General features: G+C 39.9%; 1 protein-coding gene across 3 annotated transcripts in view; it reads right to left on the minus strand.

Annotated features, from left to right (window-relative positions):
* PLA2G4A (phospholipase A2 group IVA) overlaps positions 1–17,858 on the minus strand; it is a 136,762-nt gene that overhangs the window by 2,268 nt on the left and 116,636 nt on the right. For all 3 annotated transcript variants that reach the window (XM_036273762.1, XM_036273763.1, XM_036273764.1), the window contains 3 exons: positions 16,385–16,569; positions 8,911–9,106; positions 7,502–7,659 (listed from right to left, as the gene is read on the minus strand). In XM_036273762.1, the coding sequence (XP_036129655.1) occupies positions 7,502–7,659; positions 8,911–9,106; positions 16,385–16,569 (539 nt within the window). The remainder of the gene's footprint in view (positions 1–7,501; positions 7,660–8,910; positions 9,107–16,384; positions 16,570–17,858) is intronic.

Raw genomic sequence — 17,858 nt, forward strand, 5'->3', positions numbered from 1 at the left:
TCTTTTAATTAAAGCAGATATTTGCTGACCCCATGTTCTCCCTGAGTAAGGGAAACATAATGAATTCTATGGCAAGGAAGAGGCTCCAGGCCTGTGAAGAAGAGACCCTGACCTTTCGGCTGTGTGAGATCAAGGGGAATTAGCTAAAATTCTTGCACCTGTTTCCTCTTCTTTACATGAGAATACTACTACTAATCTTGGCTTTTGTGGGGATTGAGGATCATTTATAGAAAGTACTTTGCACAGTGCATGGCACATAGGAGACATTCCATAACTGGCATTGGTGTGTTGTTGTTATTTTCAAACTGACCACGTGTGAGGAAATTTAAGAGCTTCAAATTAGATGTGATGCCATAAAGTTTACTAGAAACAAAAAGCACTATGCGTAGCCAATCATGGGCTAATTATTTAGTAAATTCAGCAAATCGATTCTGTGATTAAATGTGTCCTACTACATCTTCTTTTAACAATTTTTTTTTTTGAAATTGATTCGAGAGAGAGAGAGGAAGGGAGAAAGTGGGAGGGGGAGAGGGAGAGAGAAACATTACTTTGTTGTTCCACTTATTCATGTGTTCATTGGTTGATTCTTTGTATTCTGACCAGGGATCCCAGGGACCAAACCCTGCAACCATGGCATGTCAGGAGGATGCTCTAAGCAGCTGAGCTAACTAGCCAGGGCCCTACTACATCTTTTCATAATCTCCCCACCTCTGTGGTTCTGATCAAGGTGCAGAGTAAGTAAACACTGGACTTGCCTCCTCCCACAACCACATAGAACAATCAACCTGGAGAACCATCTAAAGACTAACTGAACAGAACTCCTAGAACTGAAGTATAAAGAAACCATGCAGAGAATGAAAATAATTTTGAATGTCAACTGCAATGGAAAAACATTTTTTAAAGGAAAAAAATAAATCCCCTCCTTTCTAGATATCCTATCACCAAGTTTTCAGTTGGTTTCTCCTTGACCATAGCAGCACAAGACACATCGACTCTCATTACAGAGAAGTGCCAAGTAAAATAAAAAGTCAGCGATTTCCTTTCCAAACACCTAAAAAGCTTTAATCTATAAAAGACCACAGGGGGAAATTGTATTGATAAAGACTGTCAATTCCTGCCCTGGCCAGTTTGGCTCAGCGGTTAGAGCGTTGGCCTGCGGTCCGGAGAGACCCGGGTTCGGTTCCTGCTAAGGGCACGTACTTTGGTTGCAGTTTGTCCCCGGCCCTGGTTGGTCGTGTGGGTGGCAGCCACTCGATGTGTTCCTTCACATCGATGTTTCTCTCTCTCTCTCTCTCCCTTCCTCTCTCTCCCTCCCACTCTGTCTGTACAAAAAATGGAAAAATATCCTTGGTGAGGATAAAAAAAATAAAATAAAATAAAAAAGGCTGTCAATTCCTTTATAATGAATTCATGAGCACAAACATTCAGCAATATTAATATCAATGATGAGTATATTTACCATACTTGGACCTTGGCAGGTGTTTCTAGTAAACAGGACATTCTTATAAAGGAAAATGAGTATTTACACAACTCTGAAAAATCCGAATCCTATGCAACGAGAACCACTAGGTGGCACATTAACACTATGAAACCATTAACCAGATTTTTTCAGATTACTGCCAAAAAAAAAAAAACCCGATTTACTGTGATTTATTAACAGAAGAGGCTCAACTACATCAGTTGCTCAATTCAAGCCTTCCAGCATGATACATGGTACCACTGGATGTCTCTAAAAACGCAATAGGTCATATTTGAATCTTCCTGGGTTTCTTTCATTATAAATTTCATAAGTAGTGTTTGTAATGTCTCCTTTCAGTCACCCCTGAAGTACACTGAGGTTCCAAGCCCTCCCTGTCACGCACCCTTGCATTGCCACTGCCCCTTCCTATGTGTGACCCACGCCATTTTCCAGTGGTGCCATTCAATAGCCTCCTAATTGTTGATCCAGAACATTTAAATCTTTGACAATAAAGGCAGAGAATAAGAAAAGAAAAACATGTAATATGTGATCTTCTTCACAAAAGGAACAAATTTAGAAGTGTGACTTGGAAGCAATCCATAAGCAAATACTGAACTGCCAAAAATAGAAAATTAAAAATGAGCCCGGCTGGTGTGGCTCAGTGGCTTGAGCATCGTCCCATGGACTGAGAGGTCCTGGTTCGATTCCTGGTCAGGACACATGCCCGGGTTTCGGGCTTGCTCCCACGGAGGGGGAGTGCAGGAGGCAGCTGATTAATGTATTTCCCTCTCATCGGTGTTTCTATCTCTCCCTCTCCCTAAAAAGAAAATTTAAAAAAAAGAAAACAATAAAGAAAAAAAATTAAAAATGAGCCCAAAGAGGAAGTCACAATATATATTTGGAGAAATAGAAATTACAAGTATAGAAAACTACAGAGAGGTATACTGGCCTAAATGATGTGAAATTTCTGGTGAATGTGTCCCTTCCCAGTTAACACCAAAGTGTCATGGAAGCAGAGACCTTTTACATGTTGTCATTCTGGATCCCAGCACTGAGCACATGGAAGGGGAACAATAAGTATTTGTAAAATTAATGAACGTACAGAAGGTTATCAGTGAAGGTTAGGTTAAACAGGATAGAGTTCAACTCATGGGGACAATGATACTTGGGTTGAGTTGAAGGACAGGTAGGTTTTATAAGTGGAGTAAAAAAACTGGACATTCTCAGTAGAAGGGTCGTGTTATAAAAAGGCTAAAGACAGAAGGTCATGGCATGTGTAGGAAGCATCTGGTTGGAGATGAGGCGGTGTTTGGGGGATATTCAGAAATATGGATTAAAAGTTAGGAAAGAAAGGGGGGAAAGCCCGTGGTCCATCTCAGCACCTCATGGAATTCTGTGACTTCCCACATTCCGCCGAAACAATCCATGACTCAGTTTCCTCACATGTAAATGAAAGTACCTACCTGAAAGGCTAGTTTGGAGTGCTCAGTATTTGGGGGAGAAATATTTAGTTTATAGTAAGCACTCAAACCTTCCTCGTGTTTTTGCTGTTTTGTTTTGTGTACCGTTGTATCTCAGTGCCTGTCACAGCAGATACTCAATAAGTGTGTTGAATTAATGAAGAAATAAGATGGAAAGAGATCATAGGAGACACAAAACATAGGTGAACTTGGGCCTAAAATACTGGGTCATGCTACTTTAGAAGCTTCTAAATTATTTTTAAAAAGATAAAAACTTTAACTTGTACCTAGACACACCCTTATCGGGATGATGAAATATCAATAAATTAAGAATTGAGTACCAGTACTTCTGGATTTGTGCTGTCCCTCGTTTTAATTAGCATCTAACGTTTAACATATTATAGAACTGTTCGAGAACAGATTCTAAAAGCTCATTATTATGCATCATTGACGTATGCTGAAGAAGCTGACACACGATAGGCTCATAGACTATGCGCACTGAGTTAACAAGCTGAATGAGACTGCGTAACAGTACACCTTCCTGTGATGGCTGAATCAGCGAGGGCCTGGCAAAGCGATCTCAGAAGGCATATTCCTTCCAGATCAAAGTAGTGGTTTACTGGGGAGCACGCAGCCCTGCTCCCTGGCCAGGCACACACCGCACAGACTCTCCGAGGTCAGGAACTGCCTCCAGGCCTTGTATCCTGACCCTTGCTATGCCCTCCTCCAATCACATTCAGTTCCTCAACAGTTTCAGCCAGTAAGTCGGCGGCATTTAAAAAAATCATTCATAAAAACTTCAGTGCATATTTCAGGTGCCAGGCATTGTGATCAGTATCTCTGGAGGGTACAAGGCGAATGAGCCAAGTCATCGTTTTTCATGGGTTTCAATTGCTAATTCAAAGCGGAAGATAATATGAACACTGATAATTATCATCATTGTCATATTAACTGCTTCAGTTTATTAAGTGTCACTTAGATGCCAAGCCCTGACATTATATTGTTTGATGAATGCGTATCCGGATCTATAAGACTTGCAGCAATGTTTCCCCTTACAAATAAGGAGGTAAAATTTGGAGAAGTGACCCCATGTGCCCAAGATCACGAAGCCAAGAGACAGCCAGCAAGGATTTGAGCACCCAGTTTGGTCCGACTCCAAAGGTTCTGCACTTCCCACATACCACATGTCTACCAGTATAAGTCACTATTATATGTTAGGTTTCCAAAAAAAAAAAAAAGGAAACTGTGAAATCCTGCCAATGAAAAAGCAGCCAGGCCAAGCGATGCTCAGTGGAAAGGAATTTGGGAGGTTGAGCAAGTGCAGAAATCTGTTGCCAAGGACAAAGCTAGGCTGCTGTCATGAGTGAGCACAAGCAGGGCAGAGGTTTTTCCAAAGATGAAGTGGAATCGGCTTCGCCAGGATCTCCGGGGGCAATGAAGCCCCAGGGACACACAGCCGTCAGAGACAGGGGAGTCTGCACAGGAGAAATTTATGTTCGGATGTGAATTGAAGGTGAAAAGTTGCCTTGGCCCCAGAGGTGAAAGGGTCTTCATTTAGACTTGGCAGTCACGTGGCTTTGCGTTAGAAGAGTTTATGTTCAGTGTCCACAATTTCAAGCCATCCCGACAGTCCATAACAAGTCAATGTGGGTGTTGCTGAAGTGTGAGTTAGTACCCTGCTCTATGCAAAGGGTGTGGGAACGAGTGATTTAGCTAATGACTGAGCCTAATGAACTCAACAGCATCCGACCTCAGCAGTTGCATTGTTCTTTATCATCACTCAGCAAGAAGCTTTGGTTGTGATCAACTCTGTTTTTTCAGTAAAAAGTGAGGGACAAGGAAGATTTATCATGGGAGAGAGAAAATGTCAGTGAAAACTGGAACTCTAACCTGGGTGTGAGGTGTGCACACACACACACAACCAAAAATTACTTGAACACAAGTCTCAGTGGTCATATAATTTAAGAGGAAGCCTATCTTCATTCATTCAAACAACATTTATTTACTGCCCAGGCTGCTATTACCTGTTCACATCTGTCTATAGTCTTAATTCTGGGCATTTGCAAAGATCTTGGCATGTATCCATCCTGGTATAGAGTACAGACACACTTAGGTAAGGTTCCCATTTATTGAGCAGCTTGCCAGCCAGGCACTATTCATACCTTACTTGATTAAAGAGTCACTACTGCCATTATGATAGATGCTGCTACACCTGTTTTAGAGATGAGTCAACTGTGGCCCAAAAAATGTAAGTACCTTATTCAAAGTCACCCAAATAGCCCATCTGTGATCTAAACATAATATAAAGCCCGTGACCTTGCTTCTACATGCCATGTGGGGAAAGTTCTTGAAAGCAATCAAAACCTACTAAATTAAATGGTTGTGAAGAATCAACATTTGATGAGCTGAAAGTCAGCACGGTTATTTGGGAACTCAGTCTATTTTTGTTTAGCTTTTAACTTTTCATTTATGTGTCAAACAAACTACTGTGAAGAATGTTTGTAAAATAGATAAATAGCAAATTTAATAAAATAGATATTTATAGCAAATAGTTTAATAGGTTTTATATAAACCAGGACTGAAAACAATGAGAGAAATGTAGATGTTTAAGTTACACATATATTCATATATATAAATACACACACACACACACACACACACACACACGAGTGGGCAAAAGTAGGTTTACAGTTTTGAGTAAGGAAAACAGTTTATTCTAGTATTGTTATTTATTTATTAATTATTGTATTCTTTGTCTTCTTTTTTAAGCCTACTTTTGCCTGCACCCCCCCCCACCCCGTATATGTGTGCATGTATCTTTTATTTTCTCAAGTCCAATAAGTTATTTATATATTCCTACAATCTATGCTTTTCCATTTGAAGATAACGTATCAAGTATAATACATTTCATCTCAAAGAATATTTAGTTTTGAGTTTATTGCCTTCATACTGGAAAAATAGTTTTACTCTGATATGACCCCATAGTCTCTTTTAACAAGCAGGGGTTTTTATAAAACAACTCTATTTTGAAAAGATTTGTTCTTTATAAATCATAGATTTAAATAATGATTTTCTCTTAATATTTTTTAAATTTTCACCATCACAAGAGAAACAACGTAGCATATGGATCTCAAGTGTCCACTGCTTGTAAAAAAGGAACACATAGCCCTGGCCGGTTTGGCTCAGCGGTTAGAGCGTCAGCCTGCGGTCCGGAGAGACCCAGGTTCGGTTCCCGCTAAGGGCATGTACCTCGGTTGCAGTTTGTCCCCGGCCCTGGTCGGTTGTGCGGGTGGCAGCCACTTGATGTGTTCCTTTCACATCGATGTTTCTCTCTCTCTCTGTTCCTCTCTCTCCCTCCCACTCTACCTGAACAACAACAAAAAAAAATGGAAAAATGTCCTCGGGTGAGGATAAAAAAATAAAAAATAAAAAAAATAAAAAAAAGGAACACATATACTCAGAAAATGATATATGCTATAAAATTTGCTAAGTATGTTCCACATGAATTACCACATTGTTCATAGTTGAAAGCTAACAAGAAAGCGTTTTAAGAGTTGCAGGAACTGAAGCTTATTGGGGAAATTTTTCTACATTTACAAAAGCTAAAGATATCGATTAATATACATATTACAGTGTAACTGTTACAACTGTACACAACTGATCATTACTAGTCTCAGGTCAAACTACACAAGCAAGCAAACTAGATGTGCCAGAATTCTATTAGCTCACAAACCCAATTCAATCTCAGATGCAAAGAACAGTCATGCACACACAGTGTGTTCTTTGAGCCATTCACAGTCTCCAAAAAGACTGGCATGTTATACATGATGCCTTTCCCTCTCCACTTAATTCCTTCCTTTTTCCCCTCTGTTTTCTTAATTTCTAATGTGCAAAATCCAATCAGGCTAATGAAGTTGGGCTTTCACAACTGATAGGAATTTGTCAGACACTGGGATTTGGAACTAGAAGCCAACACAATTCCAATTATACAACAGTGAGTTAGAGACTAAAGAATTTCACGTAGGCACAGAATCTTATCGGCAGATAACACCAGTGATAGGAATGATACCAAAGAAAAGAACTTGCTACTAAAGTTTCCAAATCTAAGCATACTTGATATCTCAGGGGCCAAAAAATGGGGAAGCTGCTACTTTGGGCGACATTCCCAAGATCCAGAAAAAAAAAGACATTTAAAAGCATGAGTGTATTCATTAACAATACTTCTGGTTACATTCACTTCTTACTTTTATCTTTCTATCACTTTTCTTCCTACTTCTAGTTTATTGTATCATATGACAAATACATGAGCTATTTTGGCAAGAAGCTGTATATTAACCAATCTGTCAATAAAATAATAGTACAAAATGTAGGCTCTGCCAATTTGGAGGCATTAGTTTTCTTATTTGTGAACTTTATAGGGTTCTTCTGGAGATTAATACAATAATCTGTGAAAATTAAAATGGTATGACATGGGTGGTGTCATTCATAAACCATGTTTTTATTTTTAATTATAAAAAGGTGGTGCTCCGATTATGTGATATGAAATACTTGACATCGTCAGTAATCATAGGAGATAACTTACATCGATGTTGTTCAGGGTATTGAAGTACATCAGATCATGCAGCCTTTTGAATGCTTGATTTGGATACTGAAAGTTGAAGGTCGAAAATGGTGACTCGGGGTCATCAAAAATATCAAAATCAGCTATTTCTTTCTCTTCCTTAGTTTCTCTTGGAACACCTAAATATGAGAAGAGTCTCAAATGAGTTATTTTGAAAACTACAAAATATCTTTAAAACAGAAGGAATAACACATACAAACAGTCATAAACATAACACTGGGAGCCCCACTGAGGTTATGTAACCGTAGGATACACTGGTGTGTCCCTGGGTGAGGATTTCAGTGTTTTGACTGGGCCACGTCCAATGCCCAGTGTCTGCATGCCTGTGTCTACGGGCCTCCTCTCTTCCCTGCAGTGTAGCTCATTAGCAGCAGACTGGAAACTCTGATGAGTAACACTCCGTCCCAGGCAGCAGTCAACCAAAGACTCTAGGGACTGAGGGTAGAAATACCCGAGTTCCCTTGCCTCTGAATGTGTGATGCGGAAGGCCGATTCTGGATCATAGGTTCTAGTCCATTTCCCAGCATTTCCTAGCAGGATCAAGTTCTCTTCTTGGTAGTCAGCTCCCAACACATCTCTTGTTTCCTGTCTTTCTCCCTTCCCTTTATCACTTCTCCACTGGAGTTTCCTAGTTCACCCAAATAAACTATTTGCACTTGAATTCTTTGCTCAGAATCTGCTTTGGGGGGAACCCTACGCCAAACATTATCTAACTCTCCATAATCTTGTTAAATCTCCCACGACCATTCTTTATGTCTTTCCTTTTCCAATTACGTTTTCTGATCCGAATAGAGTATAATCTCTAGGCTTTCAGCATCCTGCCTGTCAATCTCTAGCTCTCCTTTGGTTTATCAACATCTTCCAGGACACTGAAGAGTGTGCAGGCTCCTCGGGACATGGTACAACAGGATGACTTGCTCTGGACTTGATTCTTTCTCTGTGAACTAGAACGTGGCAACCTGAAATGATCAGCCCTGCTGTACTGCTAGATGACATTCATCGTGTGGTCGGCTAAAATTCCCGGAACATTTGCCTGACTTGTCCTGAAACAAGGGCTCCCTTAAGCGGTGATGCTCAAAATATTTAACAACACTTATGATGAGGCCCCAACCCATCAGAACAAGCGGAACTGGAGGTGTTGGAGTAAAGCCCCAGAGATGTTCCTTGAGCTGGATGTTAACTCTTCTGTTTCTGGGAAGAGCGCAGGGATCTTGGAGGGGGAAGATGGGGAGGGTGTCAGGACAGTAGCTACTCATCAAGGGAAGGGAAACGTTCAAATAGCCGGGAGAGCAAGAGCCAGCGTGGACTTAGTTCTGGCCTTGCTCCTTTACCGGGTTTTCCTTTACGGAACACAGCCCACTCCCACGCACCGGGAGCCTTGTACTTCCTGAAGTTGATGTTGGCCAGCACGAAGTGGATGATGGTCGGGCAGTCCTTGTCCACATCCGAGTTCTTGGGTTTGAAGACGTAGCACTCCTTCAGCCCTTCGCGATCGAACACGTTGGAGTCAATCTTGGGAAAGGGGAGCTTGTTCATTTTAGCCCACTTTTCTGCGAGTAGCAGTTCCTAGGGGAGAGAGGAAAAGACGCGTTCGGGAACCTTCGGTCTCCCTTTGTTCAGTCGGTCTGGCCATCATTCAACACTCACTAGGTGGTTACTATGTGCTAGCAGCTTCCTGCTAGACGAACAATTACCCTGTTCTCAGGAAGCTCATCAATCTCACAAAAATAAAAGGTACTCTGGGAGCAAACTCAGTCCTGTCCTGTTAGTTCTTGGTTCAAGGCTAGCTCCATAAGAGGCACTGGGAAATTTATGAAGGCACTGAACTGAATGAAACTGAACAGATGTAATCCCCACAGGAAGAAAAAGTAGTATGCGTCCCGGGCACTTAGAGGCCATGGGAATGTTTTTAATCCTTAGATGTCAACGAATCTGATAAAGCAGAATGAGGGACTCTGTAACTGAATTTTTACCTTTATTATCTCTGCACAACTAATGGCAATGAACACATTTTTTATGGATGCAAATGTATTTCAGTGACTCCGAATCAGCTTGTTTTTTGTCGCTGCTTGTTATTTTTTTATTTGCTCACTGTTTTGCTTCTGTTCCTGCAAAGAGGTTGCGCTTCTGGCCTGAGCATGTTATTATTCCACGCGCAGCGGCCCAGAGTGGGCCGTGCAGAGGCCCCGAACACGTGGCCGACCGTGATTGCTTCCACATGCTAGCTTCCTTCCGGGAACCAGGCGCACACAGCGCCCCGGAATGAGAGGACACTTGGGACACAGTCACAGCAGCTGATTTGCAGCTGTAGAGACATAACGTGGCCAAGAAATGCGTTTGTCACCGGCCCCTGAGATTTCCAGTCTGTTTCTGCGTCGAGGCTGACTAAGGCAGTAGTACGCACACGCACAGTATTACATTGAAACTGGAGAACAGACATCAGTATGGAGCGGCGCCACCGGCAGAGCTCGTTTCTATTTATAGGCAGCTGAAGGGGGGCGGGGCAAGTAAGAACAGACACTGGGGCCGGACTGCCAAGTTAAAATGCGAGCGATGGGACCACGAGCACATTTCTCAATGTCTCCACATTCAATATCCTCAAGTATGAAATATGGATGGTCATATATCTCATAACATTGCTATCAGGATTATTTGGGGGCAGGAGTATGCAGTGATACTCCCCTAATGGCACCCTGGGGATCATGAGTAACAACATCCAAATGAACAAATAAACAAACGGGCCAGGCTGTTCACTAGCCCTGAAATCGTGGGCTCCCAAGCTCATTGCATCCATTCCACCGCATCCTTATTTCTTAGCATCTCATTTTATAATCACTGTAAAACAGAGTTAATGCTATTATCTTTCTCAGGATTGCTGTGAAGATTAAATAAGATATTTTCAAAACCTCAGTAATTTCTGTATAAGAAAAGAAGCACTTTAAAATAGCACCTTGTCCAGCTAGTGTGGCTCAGTGGTTGAGCGTCGACCTGTGCACCAAGAGGTCGCTGATTCAACTCCCGGTCAGGGCACATGCCCAGTTTTGGGCCCGGTCCCCTGTAGAGGGCACGCAGGAGGCAGCCAATCGATATTCTCCCTCATCAATGTTTCTATCTCTCTCTCCCTCTCCCTTCCTCTTTCTCTAAAATCAACAAAGAAAAATATTTTTTAAATAGCACCATATGTTTAGAGAAAAACATCCTGTTGATTGGACTTTCACTGTTCTTGATGCTTCTGGAATGTCATAAATTTTAAGTTGCTCAACTCTCTATCAAAGCCATTTACAAAGAAATAAAAGTATGGGAGAAGAAAAGATTGAGTGTATGTTAAAGCAGTTGTTTCATAAACTGCTAGGCTAAATACAGGGTGGGCAAAGGTGGGTTTACAGTTGTTCATATGAAAAATGATACAATAACTAACACAAGAATAAACTCTGTGTTTCCTGTACTCACAACTATAAATCTACTTTTGCTCCACCCGGTATGATTATATTTCACTGAAAATCCCATATATATATATATAAACACTTTCTTGTTTGAAACTTGAGAAAAATTATACCACTGACTCCTTTCCCCTCATTCAGCTGAATAATTCACCGTGTTGTTTCTTATCTAACACCGTTCACAGTCATTCGTTCAAGATTATTCACCATCAAAATAAAACCAAAAGTTCTTACTGTTAATCAATTGCGTGAGAAAACCGAGAGACACGAGCTTTCCAGGGTTTACAAACATGACTCAAGGGTATGACCAAGGCTGTGGATGTGGAGGAAGAGGAAAGGGAACTGAATGAGGTAAAAGACCAGGCTATTTTTAATTAGGTATTTGATGCTGGTATTTGGAAGCGATGGAAACTTTCTCTTTCCTCATATGATCCTGATGTGGAAACGATTAACCAGCGACTGTAGAGACAGGGATTACAGAATGGAAAACCCACCTCCTCTTTGATGTCTCATTTCTCTGCTTGTAAAGACACAACCAATGACACAGACTATGAGCAGAGCAGATGAGTTTGCAAAGAGTATTGGAAAAGAATGCAGTGAGCAAAGAGATTGTGTTTCTACAAATTAGAGCAATCTGCCAGAACTGTATCCTATATAAATATCCATTTGGGTGGCTGTTTGACACCCCTGATGCTTCCAATTTCCATAGGCTAATTCATGGTGAATTTACACAGTACGAACTAAAACCATTCTCTATGGAGATAACAATTTGATGGTTTCCTTCAAAGCAATACTTTGTAAAATGTGCTCGTTTTTGAGAACGAAATCAACTTGAAAGACAGAAAACAATCTAAATAACAGAAATAGAGTTAAACTGTAGTGTGAATGGCATATTTTTATCTTATCTATTTAGATATGTAGATAAATATATATTTATAGATAAATATATTTATATCTATCTCTTATTATAAATTAGCTTTTCTTTATAAGAAATGAGTGTTTTCTCAGTAAACCTAGGATGTGTGCTTTCTAAGATGCTTCTCACTATTTCAGAGATATTATTAGACTAGGGAAAGTTATGGAGTATAAGTACGTAAATAAAATTTTGAAATCTTTATAAATTATTAAATAAACTACAATTTAGAATTCATTATTTTGTGGTTTTGGCCATTCTCGTTTCTAATGAAAGCATGCTGGTTATTAGGATCAGAACGGCTTGAGAATACAATGGACATAAAAATAATTTTCTATACCTAATAGTGTGTAGAATTTACATAGAATTTTGTAATTCTTGTTAGTTCTTCTTCACTAAGAGCTTACTGTAAATTCATAAAAATATATATAAGGAGAAATTAATGTTGAGTGTATCTATTCATCACAAGACAGCTCTTCCTCAATGACCAATACAGATGTAGTAAGACCTTCTAAAAAATACACCCGTGCCCTAACCTCCAAAGACCTGTAAATGTGACTTTATTTGGAAAAGGAGGTTTTATAAATGTAATTAAGCTAAGGGTCTGAAGATGAGATCATCATGGATTATCTGGGTGGGCCATAAATCCAATGACAAATGTCCTTTCAAGACATTAAGTGTATTTATACGAAGATACACACCAGGAGGAGAAGGCAGAGACTGAGATTTTAATAATGCGGCCACAGCCAGGGACAGCCTGGAGGCACTTAGAAGCTGGGAAAGGCAAGGAAGAGTTCTCCCACAGAGCTCTGGAGGGGGCGTGGCCCCGAGGACACCTTGATTTCGACTTCCGGCCCCAGAACTGCGAGAGTATGTTTCTATTGTTTTAAGTCACCATGATGGTGGTGATTTGTTATGGTGACCCCAGGAAACTAAGACAAGAGGTAAACCTGTACATGCTACAATGACTAACATGCAGTTCCCTTTCTCAGCCATGGTGGGTTGATGCCAACAGAGCCAACTCTGGTTTGGCCATGACAGTGTAGACCAGCCTAACAACCACAAGTCAATCATGTGCAGAGGTTCTAAAACAAGGATAAAACCCTAATGTCAACGAATAAATCAGGTTAATATGGAAAAACATAGATTCTTTTTCCATTATTTGTGGATTTAAATGGAATTTTTACCTTGGACAAACTATAGGGAGATAAAGTTAATTTAGACTCATTACTTCTATCATTTGTGAAGACTGACTTATTTCAAATTTTCTTTCCTTCTCCCATTGTCTTCTTTTCTTTTCTCCCTCCTTTTCTTTTATTTTAAAGAGAATAAATCCATTGTTCTGGCTTCTGGTCATTAAGCGTTTAAAAGGGCACCAAAAAACAGAGCTAGATCTATGTTTGATATATGGTGACCTAATATAAAGTAACATAACTTATGGTACAATAACTCTATTATTCTCCATAAATTTTAGTAAGGTAAAAGGGGGGAAAATACCTCTAGTTGCAAACTCTGAATTATCCTATATTCCTTACTTGTTTCTCAAAAAAGCCAAAGATTTTTTTTTCTAATTTCATAATCTGATTATTCTGTAGATTTGAAATGAAGATGCTGGCTTATATCCATGACAACGTTAAAGACAAATCCTATCAGAATTACTGACTGGACCCAATGGTAAACTAAAGTTGCATGACATTTATCTAACTTACTAAATGGTTAACAAAAAGAAATGACAAAAGGAAGCACAGAGCTGCTTTTCAAAAATCAAACAGTAAGAATTATTTAGATTCACGAGGCTCTTTATATCTAAACTATTTATTAGGGCAGTGGTTCTCAACCTTCCTAATGTCGCGACCCTTTAATATAGTTCCTCATTTTGTGGTGAACCCCAACCATAAAATTATTTTCGTTGCTACTTCATAACTGTAATTTTGCTACTGTTATGTCTTAGGCCACCCCTGTGAAAGGGTTGTTCGACTTCCAAAGGGGTCACAACCCACAGGTTGAGAACCGCTGTATTAGGGTATGTGTCTACTAATCTAAAAACATCCCCAGTATCACTGACACTGATGTCATCAACTTTCAAGGCCAGTTACAAAGCAGATATAAGAAATGAAGTGGTTGCCTTTATCAAAAGCCACAGTGCCCATCATCCTCTCTCTCCCTATAGGATCTGAAATTTAACTATACTTACAAAATGTTTATATCAATAACTGTGAAGTAAAGTTAATGATTCTAATATTTTGCCCAGCATTATGGGCTCATCTTTTATTACAAATGGCATTCATATTTCAGTTTCAAAAACAGAAAATTACTCGCTACTTAATCATCTTAATAAAATCATATTGCATATATCTATTATTACATTGGAATTTCTCCCCTCGCATAAAAGACTTCACATAGATTTCTCATCAACTTTTATTTAATTAATTAATTTATTTATTTGTTCATCTTCACCCCAAGGATACTTTTCCATTGATTTTTTAGATAAAGTGGAAGCGAAGGATGGAAGAAGGAATGGAGGGAGAGAGAGAGAGAGAAACATTATCTCATCAACTTTTAAACCTTATTATATTGTATTAAAATAAGTAACCTACTTTAACATTAATAGTATAATACTTTTTATAAATTAAACATTATATTTGGGTAATCTTTTAGATCTACGTAAAAATGGATATTTTTATAATGTCAATCATAACAACACTCATAAGTTTTAAAAAGCACTTCCAGCCCTGGCCAGTTTGGATCAGCGGTTAGAGTATCGGCCTGCGGTCCAGAGAGACCCGGGTTCGGTTCCCGCTAAGGGCACGTACCTCAATTGCAGTTTGTCCCTGGCCCTGGTTGGTCGTGCAGGTGGCAGTCACTTGACGTGTCCCTTTCATGTCGATGTTTCTCTCTCTCTCTCCCTCCTGCTCTATCTGAACAAAAAATGAAAAAAAATGTCCTCGGGTGAGGATAAAAAAAAAAAAAAAAGAAAGGAAACCAAGTGTCAGAAGACCTGGGTTCTCACGGACTTCCTGATATGACTTCTTGGACCATTTCACTTAATATTTATGAGTTTATGTTTCTTAATCTATCAAATATGGATACTAACTCCATCTCTCTTATAGCATTTCATTCATTCACCCACAAAATATGTTCTATCCATATTTTACCTGGCTCTTAGAATGCAATTCGAACTAAATAACTGAAACACACACACACACACACACACAAATAGTGCTGAAGTCCCCACAGAGTCCTCTGACAGTGGAAGCAACATATACGTGTAAATAAACACAGGCAACACACCGCGGAAACTGTTGTGTTAGTAGAACTTACTACGTGTTTCATGCTGAAACCATACCTGTGGAGGTCAAGAAAGATCATGCTTGAGATTAATCTGAAGAAAGTCTGAAGTGTTTCCGGTGGAAGGAACAGTAACAATCAGTGTCACTTGGGTGAGACCGAAGGGCAGCCCAGTGATCTTTCTATATCGCGTCGTTAGAACTTGTTCCCTCATTTCTTCACAGACGCAGACATTTATCCTCCCCAGGCCCCTGGCTTCATCACCTCCATTCTGCCCTTCTGCACAGATCACGTTAACTCCTAATTTCTATCAAAGTTAGAAGTCATCATATGGGCAACTTCTTAACATCCCGACTCCTTGCCTAACAACAACCATTATTCCCTCCCTTCCCTCTTGCCTCGATATGGAGGTTTCTAGACTACTCTCCAGCTGTATCCATCTCCTCGTCCCTGTCACCTTCCCAGGGAGGTGACTGTATCATATACGTCATCTCTCCATGCTCCAATAATATCTTCACCAATGACCCCTAGCCTTTAGCACACGCAAGTTCCTTCTATTAACAACCCACCTCTACACACACACACACACACACCATTTTCCAGTTGCCCAGAGAATCTATCTCCTTCTTCCCTGGATAGCCTCTAGAACTGTCTCCATTTTCTTAACTTCTACTCATCCCTCAAATCACAGCAGTATGATTTGTGCCCTCACAACCCTACCGAAACTTTTCTCGGCCTGTTCACCAAGAACGTCCTTGTTCAATATGTTCAACTGCTTTTCATGACACTGCTCACTTCCTTGGTTTTTCTCCTTTTCTCCGGAGACTACTGTTGAATCTTGAAGATACTATTTCATTTTATCTTCTCTTCTCACAGTACATCTTCCCCATGTATGGTTTTAGTTATATTTTACCTGCTAACTCTCAAATATCATCAGCCTAATTTCCTTTCTGAACTTCAGGTACATTGCATCATTCTTGTCCTGCTCAGGACTATGCATTTTAATGTGGGTCATGGGAAATCACTGAAAAATTTCTTTAAGGAGGAGAGTGATTGAATCACATCTGTGTTTTAAGAAATACCACTCGCAATAACATAGAAAATAGGCTAATGAGGTAAGAAATTGGAGTCAAGAGGACTAAGATAGCTACAAGACATGAGAAGAATGTGGTAGATACTTGAATGTATACAGATTCTTCTTACCTTGAATGGAGGACTTGAGTCACTGGGCCTTGCAGAAAAGTCAAAGGAGATGATGAGATCGACTCCCCTCTGTGGCCTCAGGATCAAGGGGTAAGGCAGGTTAAACGTGAGGCCGCTGTCCACTACATGAATCTTTTTACTTTTGACATCCAGAGGCTCATATATTCGCTCAAATTCATCGGGATCTTTCCAAAGGAAAACAGAAAGAAGGAACTCAACAATCACGTAACATTACTTAGAATACAAAAATATTTGTATTCTATGGATACCAACTTAGAATACATAAATTTGTGAGATGGAATTCCACGTGGCTAGGCTTTGGAGACAAACACCTGGGCACGAGTCCAACTTCAGCAATTGATAAATTAATGTTTGTCTTTTAGTCTTAGTTTCTTTGTCTGTAACATCAGGGTAAATGAATCTATTAAATAAGGTCTGCTGGGGGATTAAGTAAGACAGAGCATGGCAAGCCCATCGCTCAGGCCCTGGTGTGAACCCCGGGCTGTGCAGCATGGTCTCTCTATGGAATTCCGTCACATTACATGGGTCTTTACTGGCTTAAACACATTTCCTCATCATACATTATCTTATTCCAGTCTTATACCAGATATACGAGGTAGAGAAGATCTATAAATGGAGAATGAAATGAATTCATCTCTCAAGTAATAGCACTGGGGAGTGGCAACGTCTGAATGGGTCTCACACTGCACCTGTCTAGGTGATGGGAGTCCAAGAAAATAATCCTCTTTTAAATCCAAGATTACATTGGAGAGAAAATCATGTGGACCAATTCCCAGCTCTGGCATTTGGCGAAACACCATGGTTCCAACCTCCAGAAAAACTGACAGGAAGTAGTGCTTCTTAATTGTGCTTCAAAGCATCTAGTTTTCAAAATGTTGACAGATGTTCTATACACAAAACAAGAGTTCCATGATCGAGCTGGTTTGAGAAATATAAGATTCAACAGCTTAAAGTAATAGGCCATTATATTGTGTGTTCCCTGTTCTCCTTACTATGCCTTGGACTTACAGCAGTTTTTCAAGAACGAAGATGCTACTTAAGCCTCACATAGGTACCATTATTATTTCTATTTTGTAAGTGAACTTGGAGTAAAAAAGTGAAGACTGTTGCATGCTCACTAACTTAGAGTTCTATCAGGATCGGGGTTGCTGGTTCTTAGTTTTACTCTGCTTTTCTATCATTGTTTACTGAGGCTTATGCTAAGTAAATGCTCAAGACTGTGCAGCCAGGATTCCAATAAGCTGATCTGCTTTTATAGCCATATACTTGAGGCATCTTTAAGTATAGCTTCCCAAACTCACTAGAGCATCCACTGCATTGTGAAGAAGGAGATGAACTTGTTTGGTTTTCCAAATGTATTTGAACTTGAACCCCATTTATTATCTAACATCTACTAAAGTGTCATGGAGAGTTTAAAAATGCCACTACAGAAGAATATTCTCTCATAATTCAG

This window comes from Molossus molossus, unplaced genomic scaffold (genome assembly GCF_014108415.1).
Source record: "Molossus molossus isolate mMolMol1 unplaced genomic scaffold, mMolMol1.p scaffold_m16_p_20, whole genome shotgun sequence".
NCBI classification, from domain to species: domain Eukaryota; kingdom Metazoa; phylum Chordata; class Mammalia; order Chiroptera; family Molossidae; genus Molossus; species Molossus molossus.